The sequence below is a fragment of the Panthera uncia genome, chromosome D1 (genome assembly GCF_023721935.1).
Source record: "Panthera uncia isolate 11264 chromosome D1, Puncia_PCG_1.0, whole genome shotgun sequence".
NCBI classification, from domain to species: Eukaryota; Metazoa; Chordata; class Mammalia; order Carnivora; family Felidae; genus Panthera; species Panthera uncia.
The window spans coordinates 85,982,780-86,007,995 of record NC_064808.1 but is presented as its reverse complement, the minus strand read 5'-3'; the positions used below and the strand labels follow the sequence as shown (position 1 = coordinate 86,007,995).

At 35.2% G+C, this 25,216-nt stretch overlaps 1 protein-coding gene across 2 annotated transcripts in view; it reads right to left on the bottom strand.

Annotated features, from left to right (window-relative positions):
• The window catches only part of ARHGAP32 (Rho GTPase activating protein 32), a 296,415-nt gene that overhangs the window by 144,898 nt on the left and 126,301 nt on the right, over window positions 1-25,216 (bottom strand). For both annotated transcript variants that reach the window (XM_049654455.1, XM_049654445.1), the window contains exons 3-4: window positions 11,238-11,329; window positions 10,112-10,196 (exon numbers count right to left, since the gene is read on the bottom strand). In XM_049654455.1, coding sequence (XP_049510412.1) covers window positions 10,112-10,196; window positions 11,238-11,329 — 177 coding nt within the window. The remainder of the gene's footprint in view (window positions 1-10,111; window positions 10,197-11,237; window positions 11,330-25,216) is intronic.

Below are 25,216 nucleotides of genomic sequence, written 5' to 3'. Positions count from 1 at the left end.
TTCAGAAATTTTAAGAAATTTGACTTTTTACCATGAAGAATACAAGAAGTAACTGGAGTGGTTTTGAAAAAGTGACATGATCTGACTTATATTTAAAAGACTCCCCCTTGCAGTTGTGCCAAACAAGGTTATTGAATTAATGGCCCCACAATGACGACAGCAGGTAGGAGAGAAAGAGGTGGGTGTAGTCAGATCCTGTGTTTATTTTAAAGAAAGAGCCAAGAATTTTGCCGACGGACTTGGATTAGAGACGTCCAAGATGGTTCAGAGGTTTCGTCTAGCCTCAGGAACTGGAAACATAGGTTTTAGAAACATAGGTTTACTATTTACCGACATGGACAGGACAGCAAGAGGAGCAGGTTTGAGGGGAGACTGCTAAATGTGCGACGCTGACAAGTCATCCAAGTGAAGTTGCAATGCAGTCAGCTAGATAGACAATGCTAGAATTCAAAGGAGAGACCGTGAGCATTTCCTCTGTATGTTATATGATAATAAAATTACTGGCCCAGTAATTTCTATCTCAATTATTTTATAAGCGACTGTGTCTTCAAGTCTCCATAAAATTGAAAATCTGAATTTGCAACATCAGATCAAAAAAACTTATTTTCATTTTATCACTGAAATTCTAGAAGTTAAACATAATTTTCTCTGGATTTAAAAAATTTAGAGCTCAGTGACATCTTCTAGGATACTATGGCCTACTGCAGTCACATATTTTTAATATGTGAGGAAAAGAAAGAGCTACAAATACAAGAAATCCAGAAGTCTAAGAGAAATTCCTCAGATCAGAGTGAAAAAAAGTAGGTATGCAAACGACAGAATGTCCCACATTTGGGACATACTAAAAAGCAACAATGGAGTCAACTGGCAGTCTGAATAACCTACTGGGATATACAGAGCTACCAAGCATAAGGCTGATGACCTATTCCAATCACATTTAATAAAGTTTTCATACTTATTTTCTCCTCAGAACATACTGTCAATCTGATATTAAAAATAAGTAAAGAGGGGTACCTACATGGCTCAGTCGGTTAAGTGTCTGACTCTTGATTTCGGCTCATGTCATGATCTCACAGTCGTGAGATCCAGCCCCACGTCAAGCTCCACATGCAGTGTGTAGCCTGCTTAAGATTCTCTCTCTCCCTCTCCCTCTGCTCCTCTCTACCACTCATGCTCACTCTATCTCACTCTTAAAAAAATTAAAAAATTAAAAAATTTATAAGAAAAAATAAGGAAGGATTCTAGGAAAATGGTAGAGTAGGAAAGCACTAGTAATCTCCCATCTAGGCAACAGATATGCTGGCAGAATCTGTCTGATATAATTATTTTGTAATTCCAGAGTCTGTGGAAGACTTGCAACTTCCAGGGAAAAGCTAGGATAGTAAATTGCAGCTCATTTCAGTCTATTTCGGCTCTCGAACACAGTAGGAGCTACCCAGCCCCTCAGCATCCGAGGCAACCGTGAAGGAACTACATCTTGTGAGCAGCTTGTGAACAGCTTGGGGGAGACTGAGGAGGCAAAAAGACCTCTTCCTATAAATATCAAAGGGTCTGTGCTCTGGTCCCTAATTGCTGTTTCTGATCTCAGAGATGCAAGTAATTAGATGGATGGACATTGTTGTTACACCTCCCCATACTGTTGCAAGCATCTACCAGCTGATGCCACTTCTAAGAAATTTAAAAGGCCTGTACTCTTTCCTCCTTCATTTTTCTGTTTCCCCCCTGAGAAGCCAGACATTAGACCAGATCATTAGAAAGGAACTGCATATATGCAAAAAATTAGAAAGTGACCAATTATGACCAGGGAAAGGCACAGGCTCAAGAAGACCTTAAAACAAGTGTCTTAAAGGTGCCAAAAAAACTAAAGAAATATACAGAGAATGCCAAGAAAGTGATGTATGAACAACATGAACAAAATAGAAATATTAACAAAGAGACATAAGATCTAAAAAGGCACTATGGGGGGCACCTCGCTGGCTCAGTCGGTGGAGTGTGTGACTCTTGATCTCAGGGTCATGACTTCAAGCCCCATGTTGGGTGTAGAGATTACTTAAAATTTTTTTTTAACATTTATTTATTTTTGAGAGACAGAACATGAGCAGGGGAGAGGCAGAGAGAGGGTGAGACACAGAACCCGAAGCAGGCTCCAGGCTCCAAGCTATCAGCACAGAGCCTAATGTGGGGCTCGAACTTACAAACCATGAGATCATGACCTGAGCCGAAGTCAGATGCTTAACCGAACCGACTGAGCCACCCAGGCACCCCTGTAGAGACTACTTAAAAAAAAAAAGAATTAAAAAGTATTGTGGCTTTAAAGTAGAATCACTACAATTCTCATTTCATAAGAGAAAATTAAGGGGAAATCTGAACACACAGAAGAAACAGTCAGCCAACTTGAAGATATGACAATGGGAATTACTGATCTGAAGAACAGAATCAAGAGTGAAGACATGTGAACAGAGTCTCAGGAAGCTATGTGACACCATGAAAGAACCTAACAGAACTATGGGAGTCCATCCCATATACATTATGAAAGTCTCGGAATGAAAACAGAGAGACAAAGGAGCAGAGATAATATGTGAAGAAATAATGGCTGAAACTTCCCAAATTTGATTAAAGACATGAATATAAACATCCAAGAAGCTAATAACCTCCAAATAAGATGAACTCAAAGAGACTCACACTGACACACATTATAATCAAACTTTCTAAAGCCAAATACGGGAAGACCCCATTTTATTGTGCTTCACAGATACTGTGATTTTTACGAATTGAAGGTTTGTGGCAACCCTGCATTAAGTAAGTCTTTTGGTGCCATTTTTGGAAGAGCATTAGCTCATTTTGTGTCTCTGGGTCACATTTTGTTAATTCATGCAATATTTCAAAATTTTACATTATTATTACATTCGTTATGGTGATCTCTGATCCATGATTAAGACCTGCTGAGGGGTGCCTGGGCGGCCCAGTTGCCTGAGCATTTGACTCTTGATTTCAGCTTGGGTCGTGAGATCAAGCCCTGTGTCAGACTCCATGCTGAGTGTAGAGCCTACTTAAAATATTCTCTCTCTTTCTACCCCACCACCCCATCCCTGCTCATGCACTCTCTCCAAAAAAAAAACCAAAAAAACAAAAAAAAAAAAAAACCTGTTGAAATTTCAGATGATGGTTAGCATTTTTAGCAATAAAGTAGTTTATACACTAGGAAACAAAAAATTCATCTGACTTACTTTATTGCAATAATCATTTTATTGTGGTGGTCTGAGACCAAGCCTGCAATATTTGTGAGGTATACCTGTACAATGACAGAATCTTAAAAGCAGCAAGAGAGAAGCAACTAGTCACATACGAGGGTTCCTCAATAAGATTATCAGATTTCTTACCAGAAACTTTGGAGACCAGAAGGCAGTAGTCCAATATATTCAAATTACAAACAGAATGAAAGTGTCAACCAAGAATACTATCTCCAGCAAAACCATCCTTCAAAAGTGAGAGACAAATTAAGACATTCCCAGTTAAACAAAAGCCGAGGAAGCACCCTGTCAATAGACCCAGTCTGCAAGGAGGGCTAAAAGGAGTCCTGCAAGCTGAAGTGAAAAGACACTTGACAGTAATTCGACCTCAGTAAAGGTGAATACATGTGCAATTATAAAAACCAGTTATCACTGTAACAATGGTTTGTAACTATGGGTCTTTTCTACATGATTTAAGAGACTAATAGTTTTTCTTTAAATTTTACACATAAAAGCTAGTATTGTGCTTATTACTACACACTTTGTTTTCAATATAGTTTAAGAGGCATTAAAAGAATTATTAGTTTATGTTTCTGGACACACGATACATAAAGATGTAATTGTAAGATATTTAAAACCAAAAAGGATGCAGAATTTTTGTATGTTATTGCAGTTAAACTGGTACAATTTCAAATTAGAGTATTGTAACTTTAGGATGTTAAATGTAATCCCATGGTAACAACAAAGAAAACAGCTATACAATATACGCAAAAAGAATTGAGAAAAGAATTTAAACATTTCACTACAAAAAAAATCCAATTAAATCAGCATACATTGTATTACAGAAAGAAATCTATAATACATACAGAAAAAGAAAAAGATAGTAAACTGACAGAAATAAGTCCTCCCTTTTCAGTAATTAAATAGAATTGATTAAACGCTATCATCAAAAAACAGAGATGGCAGCCAAAGCAATCTTGAAGCTGGAGGCATCACAATCCCAGATTTCAAGGTATACTACAAAGCTGTAGTAATCAAAACAGTATGGCACTGGAACAAAAATAGCCACAAATAGACAACCCAGAAATACACCTACACTTTTATGGCCAATTAATCTATGACAAAGGAGACAATAAATGGAAAACTGAATAGCCACATATGAAAGAGTGAAACTGGACCACTTTCTTATATCATACACAAAAATAAACTCAAAATGGATTAAAGACCTAAACGTGAAACCTGAAATCATAAAACTAGAAGAAAATAATGGGCAGCGATTTCTTTGACATAGGCCTTAGCAACAATTTTCTAGATATCTACTCAGGCAAGGGAAACAAAAGCGAAAACAAACTATTGGGACTACACCAAAATAAAAAGCTTTTGCACAGCAAAGGAAACAATCAACAAAACAAAAGGGCACTTACTGAATGGGAGAAGGTATTTGCAAAGGATATATCCAGTAAAGGATTAACACCCAAAGTACATAAAGAATTTATACAACTTAACACCAAAACAGTAACTAATCAATTACAAAATGGGCAGACCTGAATAGACATTTTTCCAAAAAAGACATATAGATGGCAAACAGACACATAAAAGATGCTCAACATCACTAATGATGCCACTCAAATGAGTGAAATGCAACTCAAAACTACAATGACCTATTACGTTACACCTGTCAGAATAGCTAGAATCAAAAAGACAAGAAGTAACAATGGTTGGTGAGAATATGGGAAAAAAGGAATATTTATATACTGTTAGTGGGAATGCAAACTGATGCAGCCACTGTGGAAAACAGTGCAGGGGCTCTTCAAAAAATTAAAAATAGAAATACCATATGATCCAGTAATTCCACTACTGTGTATTTATCCAAAGAAAACAAAAACACTAATTCAAAAAGATACATGTAACCCTATGTCAATTGCAGCATTATTTACAATAGCCAAGATATGGAAGCAACCCAAGTGTCCATCAACAGATGAATAAAGATGTGGTAGTATATATACACACATGCATACCTACATACATACATACATTCAATGGAATATCATCAGTCATAAAAAGAATGAGATCTTGCCATTTGCAAAAATATGGATGGACCTAGAGGGTGTTATGCTAAGTGAAATAAGTCACACAGAGAAAGGCAAATACCATGTCATTTCACTTATGTGTGGAATCTAAAAACCAAAAGAAATGAACAAACAGACTCTTAAATATAGAGAACAAACTGGTGGTTGCCAGAGGGGAGGATGTAGATGGGAGGATGGGTGAAATAGATAAAGGCTATTAAGAAGTACAAACTTTCAGTTATAAAATAAATACTTCAAACAAAAAGTACAGCATAGGAAATATAGTCAATCATGTTATAATAAGGTTGTTGGGTGAACAGAGGGTGACTACACTTACTTACTGTGGTGAACATTGAGTGATTGTTTAACCAACATGTTGGACACCTGAAACTAACATAACACTGTATGTTAATTATACTTCAATTAAAAATGATAGATATAAAAGGCTAAATTAAAAAAAATACATTCCACCAATATGCTCACTTTAGATCAAAAGACACAAATAGGTTATATAGATAAGTCCTAAAACTCAAATAAAAAAAAAAACAAAACAAAAACCAAACAAATCAATTCAAAAATGGGCAAAGCATTTGAATATAGACATCTTTCCAAAGGAGATACACGAATGGACAATAAACACATGAAAAAATGTTCAACATCACTAATCATGAGTGAAATGAAAATTTCAATTTACTCATCAGTATGGAAAAATACTCCAAGATACCAAATAAATGGTTACCCAGAACTTTGTGGCTTACAAGTATTTGATTCTAAGTATATAATGGTGATATTTTGTGTATCTCTATTGCCCCATCACACCATTGACTATCCATGCTCTCTTTACTATTAGAAATGGAGTCATTACGGGGCTCCTGGGTGGCTCAGTCAGTTAAGAATCCGACTTCGGCTCAGGTCATGATCTCACAGTTCGTGAATTCAAGCCCCGTGTCGGGCTCTGTGCTGACAGCTCAGACCCTTGAGCCTGCTTCAGATTTTGTCTCTCTCTCTCTCTCTCTCTCTCTGCCCCTCCCCTACTCATGCTCTCTCTCTCTCTCTCTCAAAATAAATAAACAATGAAAAAATATATTTAAAAAAATGGAGTCATGAGTGTCTTTAAATCTAATCAGATTGGAGAAACAGAAATCAACGGGTGGCAATGGGAGTGGGACCACTCAATATTACTCATAGGGACTCACTAGCAAAATTTATGCTTCCTGTCCCTACCATCATATATTCTCTGCTAACCTAGAAGTCTTAGTTCCAAAAGGAGGAATGCTTCCACCAGAAGACAAAACAACGATTCCACTGACTTGGAAGTAAGCCTGCCACCCAGCCACTTTGGGCTCCTAATGCTTCTAACTCAGCAGGCAAAGAAGGGAGTTTTGGTGTTAGCTGGGATGACTGATCCTGACTACCCAGGGGAAATTGGACTGCTACTCTACAACAGAGGTAAAAATAAAAATAAAAATAAAAATAAAAACAAATACATCTGGAATATTGAAGCTCCCTTAGAGCATCCCTTGGTATCACATGCCCTGCCACTGAACTGAATGGGAAATTAGCAGAACCCAATTCAGGCAGGGCTATTAATGGCCAGACCCAAAATGAAGGTATGGGTCACCCAACCAGGGAAAGAACCACAATCAACTGAGATTACTGCTTAGGGCAAAGGGAATACAGAACGAGAAGCAGAAGAAAGTAGTTATAATACCAGCTACAACCACATGACCAGCTACAGAAGCCAGCACAATAATTGCCATGAGTATTACCTTCTTATTTTACTCTGGAAGTGCGTGTGTGTGTGTGTGTGTGTGTGTGTCATAGCAAACATCTTTGGTTTCTTTTCTCTTGTTACTTTAAAGATTTATATCATGGTACTTAATATATTTTAACTTTTCGTCATAGTATTTAAGTTGCAGGATGCCAAGAAGAGTAAACATTACTCAAGGCCTTTGTATTCTCTTCTGGGAAAATGGTCAAAATGTTTTTGGTTGTATAAAAAACAGTTGATCATGCTGTTAGGCGAAGCAGGACCCTATTATTGTCTTTATTAGAGATTAAGTACAGTTTAAGGAATGCCTAGTTGGCAGAGTGGACTGTGATTGTTAATTTTATACATTAACTTCAGATCAAACATTATTCCAAATAATTCTGTGAAGTTATTTTTTAAACGCAGATTACTCTCCATGATGTGGGTGGGCCTCATCCAATCCACTGAAACTCTTTAACAGAAAAAGAAACCGACCTCCCCCGAAGAGGTATCTCAGCCAGCAGACTGTGCTTGCACTCAAACTGCAACCTGAACCCTTCCCTCGGTTTTCAGCCTATCCTGAGATTTTTCAACTTAACCAAGTCTCCACAATCACAGGAGCCAACTCTTTAAAATAAATCTCTCTCTCTCTCTCTCTCTCTCTCTCTCTCTCTCTGTCTCTCTTTATACACACACACACACACACACACACACACACACACGCGTTGGTTCTGTATCACTGGAGAACTCTAATATAATCATATTTTAAAACAATAATAAAACAGACTTTCAGAAATGATTGGTGGGTACCATAGTAAAATACTGAAATAACAGACCACCAATGATCCATACAACTAGAGGGGCAATGCACTGCACAAGAGAAGGCCATTAGCACTCCACTCCAGGGCTATGGTTAATATCCATTCTGTCTGGTTGTCATACCAGGGATTTTTAATATCACTCTTTTTCACACTATAAATATAAATTCCAAGCAACCTCAACGTTCAAGTCAAAATTATGAAACTTATACAAAAAGGAAAAGGACAATAATTTCATAACTTCAGGGCAGGAGAGAACATCTTAAATGTGACAGGAAAAGTACAAGTCAGGCTTATGCATACATACAACTACATAAAATGCATAAAATAAAGAATAAAATAAATGATACCTGTACAATGAGAGCAGCATAAAGAGAGTCAAATAACATGCCACAATGTGGGAGAAAGTGTTTTTATTACACATGCAAAAACAATAAAGGACTGGATGCAACATGAAAGAACACCCAAAATATGTAAAGCATTCCCATGGTTGAGTAAGAAAAATATAAGCAAATCTGTAAAACAAAATGAACAAAAGATCTGATCTAGAGTTTTAAAAAAACAGAAATCTCAAATGCCCAACAAATATTTGAAAAGATGTTCAACTGCATTACAAATCAGGAGACTACAAATACATACAGTGAGAGAGAATTACATCCTCATCAGATGAGTAAAAATTAACAAGTAGCAAACAACCAAGAGTTCCCAAGGATGCAGAACAGCAACTGACATTTACTGTTTATGAAAGTATACATTTGTCAACCACTTTTGGAAGTAGCTTGGCTTTACTCAGTAAAGCTGGACATGTGGGTATTGTAGAACTCTGAAATTCTACTGTGAGAAACTCCTGCATATGTGCGTGAGGATTTGTGCACAACAACGTTCACAGACAGCAAAAACTTACAACCCAAATTTCAAACAAACAAACGAAAAAGAAGATAAATTACTTGTAACATAATGCATGCTATCGATTAATATACAGTAGTGAACAAATTGAACCAACTATAACTACATACATCTACAGGGATCAATTTCACAATGGTAAATGAAAGCAGAAAGAATACATTCAATAATGAAGCCCACCCAGGTTTGATATTTCAACCTGCCCCTGATCCTTCTTATCCTGTTCTACTTTTTTACCATAGCTCTTTTCTTGGCCATCCTCTGTGCGCTTTAAGAATGGGTATTCAGATGGGGTGCCTGGGTGGCTCAGTCGGTTAAGCGTCCGACTTTGGCTCAGGACATGATCTCATGGCTCGTGGATTCAAGCCCCATGTAGGGCTCTGTGCTGACAGCTCAGAGCCTGGAGCCTGCTTTGGATTTTGTGTCTTCCTCTCTCTGTGTCCCTCCCCTGCTTGTGCTCTGTCTCTGTCTCTCAAAAATAAATGTTAAAAAAAAAATTAAAAAAATTAAGAAAAGAATGGGTATCCGGTTTTTGTTGTGGTTGTTGCTCACTGATATAGCCAAAGCACCTAAAACAGTGCCTGGTACACTGTACTTGCTCAGTAAGTATTTGCTGAATGGATTAGAATAATTCTAAGTACATAAAGTTCAAAAATAGGCAAACTAAACACCCATACTGATTAGGAATGCATACAGATAATAAAACAAAAAATTATAACAAATACTATAAAAGTCATGGTAGAAGTAATCTTTAGGGTAGAGAAGGCAAGTGCAACATAGGAGGGACACCTAGGTAATTTCTCTCTTAGCCTGGGCTTTAAAATATACATATATATATATATATATATATATATGTGTATGTAACATATATGTATACATGCACATGCTCTATAAACATATATACTTACACACACAATATACCTAAAAGTAAGAAAAAATACTAAAAAATAAAATAAAATAATAAAACTCTATTAGCACATCTGCCCCGTACTCCACTTCACTCCAACTCTCATTTAATCATCATTACTATGACCCAATGTTAGTCAGGGAACAACTAGAATACTTCATGCTATAAAACAATAGCGAATTATAAGGAGTCTAATAGAAGTTCTAAGATTATAGTGATTCGATTACACTATTTCCACCTAAAATAGGAGTTATAGGGCATCAAGTATTTGCCAACAGAAGGAAATAAAAGTTTTCCCATCAACCAACAAGACATCAATAGAAAAAACTACTTCTAAGTGTCACCTCTCATATATAGATAAAAATAGAGACCAAGAAAAAAATACAGATATAGATATATCTTAATTCAGTATATAGGAAATATTTCAAATATACCTGTATGCTGCCAAACTCAACGTTCTCATAATGGAAATGTGCACATTCAGCCATCTTCGGAAAGTGACCTTTAGTGAAGGGTAACCTGAAGTACATGAAATAACTAAGTGAGACGCAAGATACTGAAACAGTCAGAATAACTAAGCCCAAGGGAAAAATAAAATGTGTTGAAGAGCTCTTGCAAGCAAAACTATTTAATAAGCGCATGCGCATGAGCACACAAATAGCCACACAAACCTTCCCAGAAATACAGTGGATCAAATGAAAATTACATTCAGTGCACAGGTCAAAAACAAAAACAACAGAAAAAATTAAAAAGCACCACTACACTCTCCTAATCTTGACCCAAGGCAATGTCCGTAGAAAATCTATGTTTTCAGTGAATGTTATAAAAACTGTGAAGAGCCAACTTCTGATCAGAAGCAGCATTCCCGATGAAATATACAACCAGATTTTACCTGTGAATGTTGTCGCAGCCCATCAGTCCTGGATTGGTGGGTCTGGATGCAGAATGAATATTTTTATCTTTGTCTTTTCTCTATTTACAACGAAAACATAGCTATCTAACACTCTACTGGGTGAAAAGATGGTTTTTCTGGTTTTTGTTCTTTAATGCCAACTTCATGGGATGGGGAAGGAGGTAGGTAAGGCTTCAGTGGGAAAGTATGAAATGGTTTTTCGGTTAAAGACTGAAATGGATACCTTCAGACATTTGACATAAGAGCCAACTACCGGCATCAAATTCAGGCTTTCTCAAAGGCAGAGCTGAGATACAGCAATCTCATAACTCAAATGACAAAGCTGATTTTTCTAAATGAATGAGAACATGTATTAAGGGCACTGAGACAGACACACTTGGATTGTTCCCATTGAACAAATGCACCCTAACAGACAATGACATAAAGCTGTTGCGAGGACAAAATTAAAATCTATTTTTAAACAAGCAGATAATCTTCAGACCTATTCCACTAATTGTTGAGTCATAATTTAGGCTTATAGTATAATTTAATGTGTGGACAGTAAGAGCATATTTACCAAGAAATCTAAATAAAAGTTGTAAGAGAACTAAAAAACTGACTGTCATTTATACAAATTCACTGAAAACCCACTGTAAAATCATACTCACTTTTTCACCTGTTTAACCTTCATACTGGCTGTGCTGCCACATGTCTTAAGACCAAGATCTCCAGGAATCTCTGGGACATCTGCTCCTCTTGCCTTAAAAAAAATAATAAACAAATAAAAACAAAGGATTTAGGACTATTCCTTTAATATAAATATTTTAAAAAGCAGATCATAATTTTAACGGTTCTGCTGACTCTGTACCAACAGCAATGCATACTGATTTAATAATCTTTTCTTAAAATTGTAACTCACTTGAGTTTTAATTACTAAGAATAAGAAAAAAAATATTCACCTAATTTAAAAACTGTACTGCATAAGGAAAAATTTTCTGTGAATCTTAAGAATTATCATACTCTTACAATCAAGTTTCAAAAGCAGCTATTATATCATCTGTCTCAACACAAACTAAAATCTCCCCTAGGGAACTGGAAAAAAAAATAACCTAGCTTACAATGATTAAGAAAAGTTGAAATGGCAATCTGAACATAATCAGGAGATCACAACATGCATTTTTCACACCTAGATCTGAAGGTGACATGTATGTCATACTTCCAGTTTAACCCTTGGTCTGCCAGTTTTCACAGTCATGATTTCTTAATTCTAGTGGCACATTCAGCTGCATCATTTTAAAGCCAGAAACTGGAAAATCAAATGGTTCTCCATATTCTGGACAAAATAAACAGCAAATCCAAATACCTATCGTAAAGAAACAAATTTACAATATATCATCTATGATTTATAACAGAAAAATTGAGTTATTAGAGCCAGTGCCACAGGATGCAATAATATGGGATGAGCAGTTACAATGAATTAAGAAGAGACTCACAAAGAAGATGTGTATACTCAGCCATAAAAAAGAATGAAATCCTGCCACCGGCAACAACATGGATGGACCTTGAGGGCATTGTGTTATGTGAAATAAGTCAGAGAAAGACAAATACCATATGATCTCACTTACATGTAAAATCTAAAAAATGAAACAAACAAAAACCAAGTTCATAGATACAGAGAACAGACTGGTTGTTTGGGGTGCTGAGGCAAGGGGTAACTCTAGCTCTAGATTTTAAAAATTTGGTGACGTTGATCATGTAAACAACAACTCAGACTGAGGGTATTTATCCTAGATGAATACTATATAACTTAAAAATTATGAGTGAACAACATACTTCTAAGGACAAAAAAGAAAATATGGTATTTTCCTCTAGTCATTCATTCAACTGAAAAGACTTTATCACACGGTCTTTTGCAACAACAACCTAGATCACCTTATTTTGCTAAAATAATGTGCAACAATATTCTTTCATTTTTTATGAAGTTTGTGCATCAAAATTTACTTGACATAAAGAGGTTTGCTGTGCTTAAATTCTTATTAAAATTTCTAATAAAGTGGGTTTTCACTATTCTGTAAATTATTCATTAACAGACTTAAAAATATAAAAGTAAAAAAGAGTAACTGGACATAGTTGGTAAATGGTGATGATTTTATCTGGTAGACTGAAACCTAAAATATTAACTCAATTTTGAATATAGGCTCTCTGTGCTAGAAAGTCCATCATCCCCTAACACACATCAAAGGAGCATTTTTAGCAATAAAATATTTCTTAAATTAAGGTAAGAATATTATTTTTTTAGACATAATGCTATTGTGCACTTAATGCACAGTACAGTAAAAGAGTGCAGTACAGTGTAAACATAGCTTTTACATGCACTGGGAAATGAAAAAATTCATTTGACTCGCGTTATTGCAATATTCACTTTACTGCAATTGTCTGGGGCCAAACCAGCAATATCTCCAAGGTATGCCTGTATTAGACACAGCAGAAGAAAAGATCAGTGAACTTAAAGAAACAGCAAGATAACTATCCACAAACAATTTTTATTTGGTTTTTAGTTTGTGTGTGTGAGAGAAAAAGACAGGAAAAAAAGTCTCAGTGACATATAGAACAATATAAAGCCATTTAACATACATGTAATGGATGGTAAATAAAGGAGAGTAAAATGCCTTCCCTTGGGATGGTGGGAGGGGGGTTAAGGAGAAGAAGAATAGAAAAAACAATTGAAAAAATAATTGATAAAAAAAATTATAAATTTTATGACGATTATAAACACACTGATCCAGAAAACTCCATAAATTCAGAGTCTGATAAACACATAGAAAATTACACAGGGCATATCATAATCAGATGGCTGAAAAGCGCTGATAAAGATAAAATCTGAGTAGCTGCCAAAGGAAAAAAAAAGAATACACATCACATTCACAGGAATAAACAGAAGAAAACCAAAATTTGGACTGAGTACTTTCAGTTGCTTTTTTAAACAACTGTCAACATAGAATTCTATATCCAGCAAAATTTATTTCAAAAAAAGAATGTGAGGTTTCCAGCCTTTTCCAGTGTTTACGGTAAAAACTCTAAAGATAACAAAATGAAATAAAATATACACATGCAACTACCTAAGAGCTCTAAAAATTTTAATGACAGCAGGTAGATTTGGAAACAAAGTCAAAACTTGCAGAGTGGCTAATGTAGCGGCAGTGTGCTTCCTGGCTTTTCCCATGTTACCTCCTAGACTGACCCAAGGACAGGCTAATCAGGATGTGAGTAACAGGCAGAGTCAGCAAAACTCTTAGAGAAGTCCAACTTTCTGGCCAAAAGATGTGAACACTGCCCCTTGTGGGGAAAAGGGCAGAGAGATTGTTTTTTTCCCCTTTTATCTCTTCCAACCTGGCCCAAGGACAGACCTGAGGGTACCACTTCAGTTGTAGAGTGAAAACCCATTCTTCTAAATAGAAAAACAATGAAAAAGGACTCTTATATAAAGATTGTGGAGATAATCCTTGTTATTTTTTTTTCTTTTTTCTCTCACTATTTACACCTAACAGTAGCTCAGTCAGAAAAAAATGTGTATTATACCAGAGGCTAAAGCTCTTGGAGAATTCCACCCTTCCAATCAGAGAAACCAGGGAAAGCATCCTTTGAGAACAGTGTGTGCAAAATCCCTAACAAAAGTAAGAGTACAGCAAAGACTATAAAACTGAACTGATGCTAAAACCACCACCTAAAGAATAAAGAAGTCCAGAGAGAAAGTTCAATCTGAATCCAACCAGGCTGAAGTCTGATAAGACAAAAAAAAAAAGAAAAAAGAAAAAAGAAAAAAGAAAAAAGTCAGCACTCTATACAGGACACTAGTGGAGTCAGTCTCACAACACAATATTCAAAATATCCATGACACAATCCAAAATTGCTAGATACACCACAACCAGTAAAATATGAGCAATTTCCAAAGGAAAAGACAATCAAGAAAGGCCAAATGTGAAATGAAACAGATGTTGGACTTATCAAAGACTTTAAAACACATATATTACAATAAACACACTGCATTAGATATTGAAACCAATGGAAAGACAAAAATTCCTTGATGAAAAATGTAAAAAAAGATCAAATAAAAATTTCAACATGGAAAAATATAGTATCTGAAATAAGAAAATACTGACTTGGCTCAATAGCAGAATAGAAACGATAGAGGAAAAGAGTCAGTGAACCAACAACCTAACAATAGACTAAAAGACATTAATTATGTACTCTGAAGGACAATATTCAAAATTGTTTTAAAAGACTGAAAAATACAGGGGTGCCTGGGTGGCTCAGTCAGTTAAGCGTCTGACTTCGGCTCAGGTCATAATCTCATGATTTGTGGGTTCAAGCCCGGCATTGGGCCCTGTGCTGACAGCTCAGAGCCTGGAGCCTACTTCTGATTCTGTGTCTCCCTGTCTCTGCCCCTACCCCACTTGTTCTCTCCCTCTCTCTCTCTCTCTCTCAGGAATAAATAAACATTAGAAAAAAATTATTAAAGACCTGAAAAATATGAACAGACTCACAGATACCCATGGAAGAGAAATATGGTCACAGAAAACAAAAATTTTGATGTAATAATTCATGAAAACATAACAAATTTGTTGAAAGATACGTATTTACAGATTCAAGATCGGCAAAAATAAAACAGAATAAAATCAAAGAAAACCACAAAACAATCCATCATAATCAAGCTGTTGATAACCTATATAAAATAAGTATCCTGACAGCCACCAGAGAAAAAAGACATACTACATTACATAGAGAGAAATTAGGATTTAAATGACTGGATTTCTCATTAGAAACTAAGAAGACCAAAGGATAGTGGAACCACATTTATAAAATGCTGAAAGAACGCTCAATCCGGAAAACTATATCAAGTGAAAATATCCTTCAGAAATGACATAAAAATGAGATCGTACTCAGATTTTCAAAAATTGAGAGTATTTGTTACCAGAAGATGGATTCTACAAGAAATACTAAAGAAAGCTCTTCATATAGAAGGAAAATGGCATCAGAATAAAACATGGACCTTCTGGTAAAAAGGGAGAGCAAAAGAAATAATAAATAATTAGGTAAATGTAATAGATCACTAATCTCCTCTTAAGTTCTTTAAAATATATGTGCCAATTGAAAGCAAAAATTGTAATAACACTGATGAATGTAAATGTAATACTTACAGAAACTAGAATAATAAAGGGAAAAGATAAAGGGAACTACTGGTGGCGAGTTTTCTGCATTCTGCTTGAGCGTAAAATAATTTTAATATAAAGTTAGATTATAAAAAGTTAGAAAAAATGAGACCAACAAGGAAAAAAAAGAAAACACCATGACAAGATAGATCTTGAGAATGCAAGACTGGTTTGACACCTGGAAAGATATTCAGTGTTTTGATTTGTTTGAGTTCCTAAATAAAATAACAAACCACATCCATCACTGTATGAATTTTTAAAAATACTTCAGAACCAAACTGAATTTATCCCAGAAATGCAAGATTGGTTCAACAATAGAAAAAAATCTATCATTATAATTCAATCTTAATTATAATTAAAAATTATAAGGAAAAAATGCTAGTTTGTTGCCATAAGTCCAAAAAAATTATCTGATAAAACTCCACACCCATTCAAGACAATAACATCCAACAAGACTGCTCAACTGACAACAGTAAACTGAACAAGCTGAAGACATATTTATCTCTGCTCTCTCTCACATCTTACCAAAATAATACATAAATTTCTTTACGATTTTCTTCTTATATTGGCAAAAGTACAAAGTACCATATTCATAAGGTTATTCTTTGCAGGACTATCTTTATTAACTAAAGGGTGGAAACAACCTAGATGTCCATCCATAAGGGAATGGTAAACTATGTTGCAGCAACACAAGTGAATAACAGCTGTAAGAGGAATGAGGAATATTTTAATGTATTGCTATAAAATAATCTTCTGCATAGGTCATGGCAGGGAGACGCATGCTATAAAAACAAGCTACCTTTTAACTAAAAATAAATACAAAAATATGTGTATTTTCTTATACTTAAATGAGATAGGATAAACCAAAAGTCAATTAAAATGTTTATCTATGGAGGAACAAAGAGACAGGGGATAGAAGCTAGATTTTTCTGAATGCCTTGTTTTGTAGTTCAGATGTAAATGTTTTAAATATTTGTAAAACTAAATTAAATTAAACTGGGGCAAAGAAAAAAAGGCAATCCCTTAAAATCCAAAGCCAAATAAAACAAATGAACCTTATTGTTTTAAATTGGAGGCTTAAGCACACAGAGAGAAATTACTTCAAATGACACTAATGTGAAGTAATAGACCTCAAATAGGATATATCCTCCTAGAGATAAAAGGAAACAAAGTATTCTCAGTAATGTTTGCATTATTATTTTGAAACTATTAAAAGTAGAAAATTAAAGCAAATAAGTAATTGTTAATGTCATTAAAAACTAAGGTTTTCAGAATAAGAGATACAAATCAAAGAAATTAAGCAGAAACCCTTATCATTTCCCCATTTTTTGATGGTGAGGGGTTTTAACTAAGGCTGCTAGAATAATGGAACAGGTAAATGCAAAAGGTCCACTGAATAACCACAGTCAGCATGTAGCTGAGTCTTCTGTGATATACCCACGAACAGAATTTTAAAATGAAGTTTAAAATTTTTAAATGATAAAATACTCAAAATACGTTAAATGTCAATTACATAATAAATCACTAAAAAAAGAAGGTAGCAGACCATAAGGCTCTTTCATTCCTAAATTTCTCAGGATATTTATAAAAGATAAATGAAAACGAATGACATACTTATCAAATTTATAGACAGAAGAAAACTAAAAGGGATTCTAACACTCTGAGTGACAGAAGTTGAAGAGACTTTAACAGGCTGCAAAGACAAACTAACATGATTATAAAGTGCATCAAGAACAAAAATTCAATTATATAAGTATGGGGGGGCACACTCTGTTTGATAAAAATTCACATAACGAGATCTAAGGCTTATACTTAACCACAAGCCAACTATAAAAGTATATCCTCACTGGTAAAAAGCTAATGCAGTCTGAAAAAATGCGGCATCTATAAAAAGGACAGTATCTGTTTCTCTATAATCTGAACCAGTTAAACCACATACGAGAATAGTTCATCCATTTCAGGAAATTATTTGATACTGAAAACTTAACAAAAACAGGAATGGGTAATGTTTTATCCTTTCTACTTCACTGCTCCCTAACCCAGAAAAATATTCCACCATTCCTGCCACTGGTACAGACCTTTAAAGAATCTTGCAAATGACTATTTTCCAGCTCCCATGTAAAGCTCTCCCATGGCTGGGTAACAGAAGTGATTTAAGTCTTGTAACACACTGTGTTCGGATACAGAACCATTAAAGCTGGCTACTTCTACAGTCAGCCCCAACACAAGGCACACCCTTTTGTGTTATCTATGTGCGTGACTATCTTCTCCCAAAGTCTATAAAGTCCATCTTAATAAATACTAGCAAAATGCTAATGGGTATTACAGATTTTTAAGGAAAAAATAGGATATGGAAAGGTGTTTAACACATAATCAGAGTGCTGAAAGAAATCTCATTCAGCCATTTCAATGCAAGGAGGAAACTGAGACCAATAAAGAAGAAACAACGTGCCATAGTGCATTAGACACAGTATTTAAACTGAGTTTCTATTACAAAATCTGCTACAAATAATATAGGCACAAGGAAGAAAAAAGGTTCAAAGACAATATCTTTTTTAAATAAAAAATTACAATGAGAAACAGCTTTTCTTCTATCAAAATATGAAAGACCAAAACTTTGTAAGGCTGAAAAGATATGGCACGAAACATTACTGCTTAGAATACAAATTAACAAAACTCTTCATAAGTAATGTGGGATCTTCATACTCTTTAGATTTAGTTCCCCATAAAGTAACAATAAAAAGAAAAGACAAAATTCATCATAAAGATATTCATCAATGTGAAAAATATAAAACAAATTCAGTTGAGCATCTGACTCTTGATTTTGGCTCAGGTCATTATCCTACGACTCGCGATATCGAGGCCCGCATTGGGCTCATGCTGACAGCACAGAGACTGCTTAGGATTCTATTCTTCCCTCTACCCCTCTCCCACATGCACACACACACACACACACACACGTGTGTGTGTGTGTGTGTGTTAAAATAAATAAATACACACACACACACGTGTGTGTGTGTGTTAAAATAAATACATAAACTTTAAAAATAAATAAAGCAAATTCAAGATCCTACTAATTGATGAAGCATCAATAATACATCCTATATTATAGGATATTGTGTAGTCCTTAAATTTCTTTATTAAGAGTTTTCATTTAACACCAATTACAACACACAGTATACATAAATTTCTCCCAGGCAAACATAAAAAAGTTACAGTTTTATAAAGTATTAGTGGTTTTAAATCTCCTGGGATATTTGTGATTTCTATCAACTAATATTATCACATGAGTTAAACACATTAAAGCACATATAACAGAGAAAAACTATGTAACAATGTGGTAAGCAACATTCTAAGGAAGGCAGCCCACCCTCCCCCCACAAACACCTGCCAAGAGGCCTACCTCCTGGTTATTCAAACACTAACCTAGGTAATGATGGGAAGAGACCTTGTGGATGTAATTCCATTCCCAGGTCAGTTGATCTTAAAATACGATAACCGTCTGGATGGGCCTAATCTAATCACAAAAGCACTTCGAAAGCAGTTTTCTCCAGCAGGTAGCAAAAGGGAAAATCAAAGATTTAATGCATGATAAGGATTCAAGGTGCTGCTGCTGGCTTTGAAGACTGAAGTGTCCAAGTAAGAAGGAATTCAGGTAGCCTCTAATAGTAGAAAACAGTCCCCACTGACAGCCAGCAAGGAAACTGGGACCCCAGACCCAGGAACTAGAAGAAACCACAAGGAAGCAGATTCGGCCCATAATTTAAATGAGGTGGGAGGCAGATTCTTCAGTCCTCTGATGAGAGCCCAATCCAGCCAACACCCTGATTTCGGCCTTACAAGACCCCGAGCAGAAAACCCAGTTCAGCTTGCCCAAACTTGTGGCCTACAGAACTGTAAGACAACAAATGAGTATTGTCTTAAGTCTCTACATATGTGATAATTTCTCACACAGCTATAGAAAATAAATACTAATAATGTGTATATTTAAGACCCTAGAAATTCCTGAGTGATCTCAGGCTTTAAGTGCTCCTTTACTTCTCATGCAATTAAAACTCTCTCTTCCCAGAACTAGGACGCAAAGCCCCAGGAGCTCTTGCTTTCTAGCACTCCCAGACTCCACCGAAAGCACTGACTTCAGTACTCTCCAAACACTCCTGCTGAAGTCTCACAGGAGTCTGTTCATGTGAAGGCAAGCCCTGGAAGCAAGTGCAATTTCTGCAGGTGGGGTTGGTAGCCAGCAGGAGGGACACAGATCTGACTCGGGGCAACAGCCATCTCTACTTTCTCCCTTGCAACCCATATTTCAATGTGCATGTTACAATCTGTCCCATACCCATTTTGCCACTCTCAAGACCCTCACTCTTTTCCCCTACAAGGAGGAAAACTTAATTCCTTTCCCTCTCCATGGCAATATTTTGTATTCCCCTTTCACAGCGGTTCCCTACACTATGTCTACCAGCCAGTCTTTTCCAGAGATCTCTTCCTTCCAGTGAACCAGCCAACTCCTTTACCTATGACACTTTCCATAATGTACAATGGGGAATATTCAGTTTTCTCTTCACTGCAGCACCTTAATAATAAGGCAGAATGCATATGTTAAATGGGGAGAAAAAGATAGAAAACTGTAAATGGTTTACAAGTATAAAACTATATTCCCAGACATGATGGGAAAAAGAATATATTAACAAAGCAGTATTGTTTGCAAGTAACAATTTGGAGAAATTTGTATAAGAAAAATGTGTTCATATGGGTGTTAAAGTTTCTCTGCATTGTAAGCATCACGAAGGAAATATACCAAAATAATCTCACCAGTATGGAAAATAGGACTATGGGTGAGTCTTTTTTTTCTCACTTTTCTGCATTTTCTATGTAAGTATGTTTTATTTTTATAAAGGAAGAAGGCTTTACTGAGAGAAAGAGAGAAAGCAAGCTAGTTAGCTACCTTCTTCCACCTCTGCATATTACCTACATATTACAGCTATCATATGCAAATGCATAACAACCTGTCATAACTAAAGGAGGTTAGATACTCAATATAATTCCAAGAGACAAAACTAGGTATTCATATTTATAGGCAACTTAGGAAAGAAAAAAAGAAAAGCATATTTATGATGAGATATACCCATGTTGTAGTAATAAAATGGAATTTTTTGTTCACTGAGCCAAGTCATGAGTTAATGTGGTAGGAGCTAGAACCACAATGGAGATGTATCTCAAACCAGATAAAAAGAAAAGGAGAAATGACCTATTTTCTCCCCTTTTCCTGCTCTCCAATCTTCTACCAGTACCTCCCACTGGCCAAACCTTGCCAGAAGTCTGCTGGCAAGAGAGCATGTAGTTTGCAGGGATTAGCCTCCTGCAAAACAGAACAAAGCAGAGGGGCAGGAAATCCCAAACCCAGCTCCATGACATTCATTACTAAATTATGAAGATGTAATTGTACTTATATGTAATTCCAGTAATTTGAAATATAAGTGATTTTACATAAAATCTCATATTTTCAAAAGGTACAGCAACCAAATAACACCCATACTGACACATAGGTACATATACATACATACACATATATAATCAACTGAAAAAGCAAGATTGTAATATTAAATGTGTAACTGGGCATAAAGGCAAATTATTCAAAATGAGTAGTTAATACTTAAGAACAACAAAGATGGTTCTGAAACTGTTATAGAAAATTAACAATAATATCACCAAATAAGCATTCACAAAGAACATCAAAATGCAACCAAGTGTAAGAATATGCTGTTACCAAAATGGCCTTTTCTTCAAAGAACAAAAAATCCAAACACAAGATATGTGAGTAAAGGAAGCCTAGATCAAGATTCTCTTTATGCACAAGGCTAGCAAAAAAGCATGTGAAAAAGATTCAGGGGAAAAAATGGTAACTTTCTGTTACTTCTTACTTTTTTCCTTTAACAGATTCAAATCTTATTTAATATTTCTTTTTATTTGCACTCAGAATTTGAAAGAAGGCACAACAGCTTTAGAATAATATTATAAATTATGTTTCTTGATATGATGATGATGAAAAATAGCATTTCTGCTTAAAATATAGTAGTAAAGGGAAGGATCTTTGGCCTCTTAAACAGGAAAAAAAAAACCAAAAAACGTAGGAGCTTTGTTGGTAGAACTGCATACGTATACAGACAGTCCCTGACTTAAGATGGCTCGACTTACAACTTTTTGACTTTACGATGCTGTGAAAGCAATTCACATTCAGTACAAACTGTCCTTTAAGCTTTGAGTTTTTTTCTCCTGAGCTAGCAATATGCAGTGGCATACTTTTCGTGACCCTCGACAGCAGCAGTAGTGAATCACAGCTCCTAGTCAACAATAGGATCATGAGGATAAGCACTGGCTCTGTACCTACACAATCATTCCGCTTTTCACTTGCCATACCATATACAATAAATCCACTGAGATATTCAACACTTTATTATAAAACAGGCTTTGGGTTAAATGATTTTGCCCAACTGTAGACTAACGTAAGCGTTCTGAGCACATTTAAGATAGGCTAGGCTAAGCTATGATGTTCAGTGGGTTAGATGCACCAACTGCATTTTCAACTTAGAATATTTTTGACTTACAATGAGTTTGTCAGGACATGACCCCATCATCAGTCAAGGGAAAATCTGTACATAATACATACACATTAACATATACACGGCTAACTAAAAAAACAAGACCTGAATATGAAATCTGTTCTGTCAAGAAAGGCAAACAGGACTGTCAGTTTCTGTACTCGACCGTAGTTTAACTGTAAGACGTACATGGAATAAATCTCTGAAATGAAACATGTTTATAGAAACTTTAAATTTTAATCGGTCTAAGTATTGTTCCCTTTCTTACAAAGAAGCAAGAGACAAAGAGGGGAAATGTAATAATAATTATCCCAATACTACAGAAAAGCTAAATCTATTAAATCTACAGTATACTATGTTGAACAACAGTATCACTGAAATGATTTTTAAAGTATATTACCAAGAAATTTAATGACCTGAGTTATCTGTGTGAATATCTTCAAAAGACTTTTTGATACAACAAAATACCCTCAATGTTAAAAACAAATTACATAATTTTCTTCACTTATTTCCTTCAATATGGTATTTAGAACTGAACTCCTAATGTGCAAATGCTAAAAAACACTCTGAAATCAAAGGAGGCAGGTAGATTTATGTACAAGGATAACTCCCCTCCAAAAGCATACAAACAACCATCAAGTAAGCCCCAGGAGTAAACTATATAATTATCCTACTTAATTTTCTATTTTGACTGGTAACAATTGAGTGAGATTACTAAAGCAAAAAAATCTATGATTCCTAAGAGTGATTATAAAACCAGTTCCTTCAGAGGGAAGAAGTTGCCTTTAAGTTCAATTCTACTGCAAAATAATGTCTCTTCAGAGAGAACCAATTAACACCAAGAAAAAAAAAATATTCAGGGCAATGTTTAAAATAATTTAGGAAAAGTTATTACCAAGTACCATTGCTATAATAATCACAAAGCCCCTACCAGGCAACATCTGGAATCAACGTAAAAATTAACACACTGACATATCAGCAAAATCATTAGATATTCTGAAATTTATACTTGTCTATAATGGAGATTCATCTCTCCTTCATCTGACTCCTGTTTGTTCCAATCATTACAAGATAATCCTCCTTATTCAGCAGGTATTTAATGGACTGAACATCCAGGGTTCCATCGTTGTACATAAATTTGCCAGATATTGTATATTAAGCTTCTTAGGAAAATTTAAAAACAGTATAACATTGCCTTTATAGGGACTTTATTCAGGTAAATTATTGCCAGTCTTCATTGCTGCTAGAAACTGATACTAATCTGTTTCTACATTTGAATTTTGTACAACAGATCTACTAATAAAAATTTGCATGTAATATTTAAATACAGAATATAGAATAAAAAATACAAATTCTTTCTGAAAAAAGGTAGGGTATAAACAAAAGAATGGCAGAAGGGAAGAAAGAACCACAAATGCGGAAGATACTTCACTGGAAAGTTTCTATTAAAGAAAGACATAGCAAGATCCTAGACTACCCATGACACTCCTGTTCAGATCTACAAGAATCACTATTCCTCTAACTGTATGTTTTATGTACTTTCTCCCTGAATGTTTCGTAAGTTTAATAATTTTTTTGGAAAGCTATATAACAAATTCTATCATTAAAAGTAACATCTAGATCACTTAACCCCTTCAAAAGCACAATATTTCGAATGTACAACTGACCCTTAAACAACATGGGGATTAAGGATGATGACTCCTGGCACAGTCAAAAATTTAAGCTTGCAGCTTAACTTCTGACGCCCAAAAACTTAACTACTGATAGCCTACTGTTGGCCAGAAGCCTTATGATAAAATAGTCAATTAGCATATATTTTGTATTTATATGTATTACGTGCTGTATTCTTACAATAAGCTGGGAGGGGGAATGTTATTAAGAAAATCACACTGAAGAGAAAATAGATTTGCAGTACCATACTGTATTTCTCAAAGAAAATGCAAGTACAAGTAGATCTGTGCAGTTCGAACCCGTGTTGATCAAGGGTGAACTGTAGTTTTCAGTTTAATAATCAACAATAAAATACTGGGTTTGAGATCAGCTCAACAATTCAAAAGATTTTACGCTTAAACTTGTAAAACTTCCAATTTTGAGCTTCTTTAATGTATAAAACTAACAATTTCATATGGTTCACCTAATACATATCTCAGAACACTCAGCAGACCATTAATTATCTTCAATAATTAATGCCACTTGATTCATGCCAGAGAATTCCCACAATCTTCAGCCAGAAAAGGATGCACTGTGGAATGGGGTGGGTTTGGGGTTGTTTATTGAAGAGCTCTGAATATACTGGCACAAATTCAAAACCTGGGCTTTGCATATTAATCAATGGTTGCATTTGTGATTATTCAGAAAGCAAAACTAAACAAAACATCCAGCTCTTAAAGGCTGTGAAATGATAAACATCACCGGTTTCTCTAGTTATAACTAAAATTCAGTCAAAACTAAACTGTTAAACATCACACTGTAATAAAGGAGCTAAAGACATTCACCTAAAGAACATTTGCAAAGACTTTTTTTTTTTCTTTTACTCAAACTGCAATTTTTTTACAGCTCTATGGGTAAAAGGAACCAGTGTAAGTATCAAACAGAGTGGACAACTATTAATAAAAGGAGCAATAAACAAAATACAGACCTCCTCCAAAATTACCTCTTGCTCAAGATTATTCAGGAAGAAATAATCCAGCTGTTTTCACCAATCCTCATTCCTCTTTAGAAAGCAGGCAACAGACGGAGGAAATGCTCCAGATACATAGGGTACTTTCGAAAAGTTAAGAAAAATGTACCAATGGTCTCAACTTTTGTCTTAAAAAAAAGGAAGGAGAGAAAAGAAAA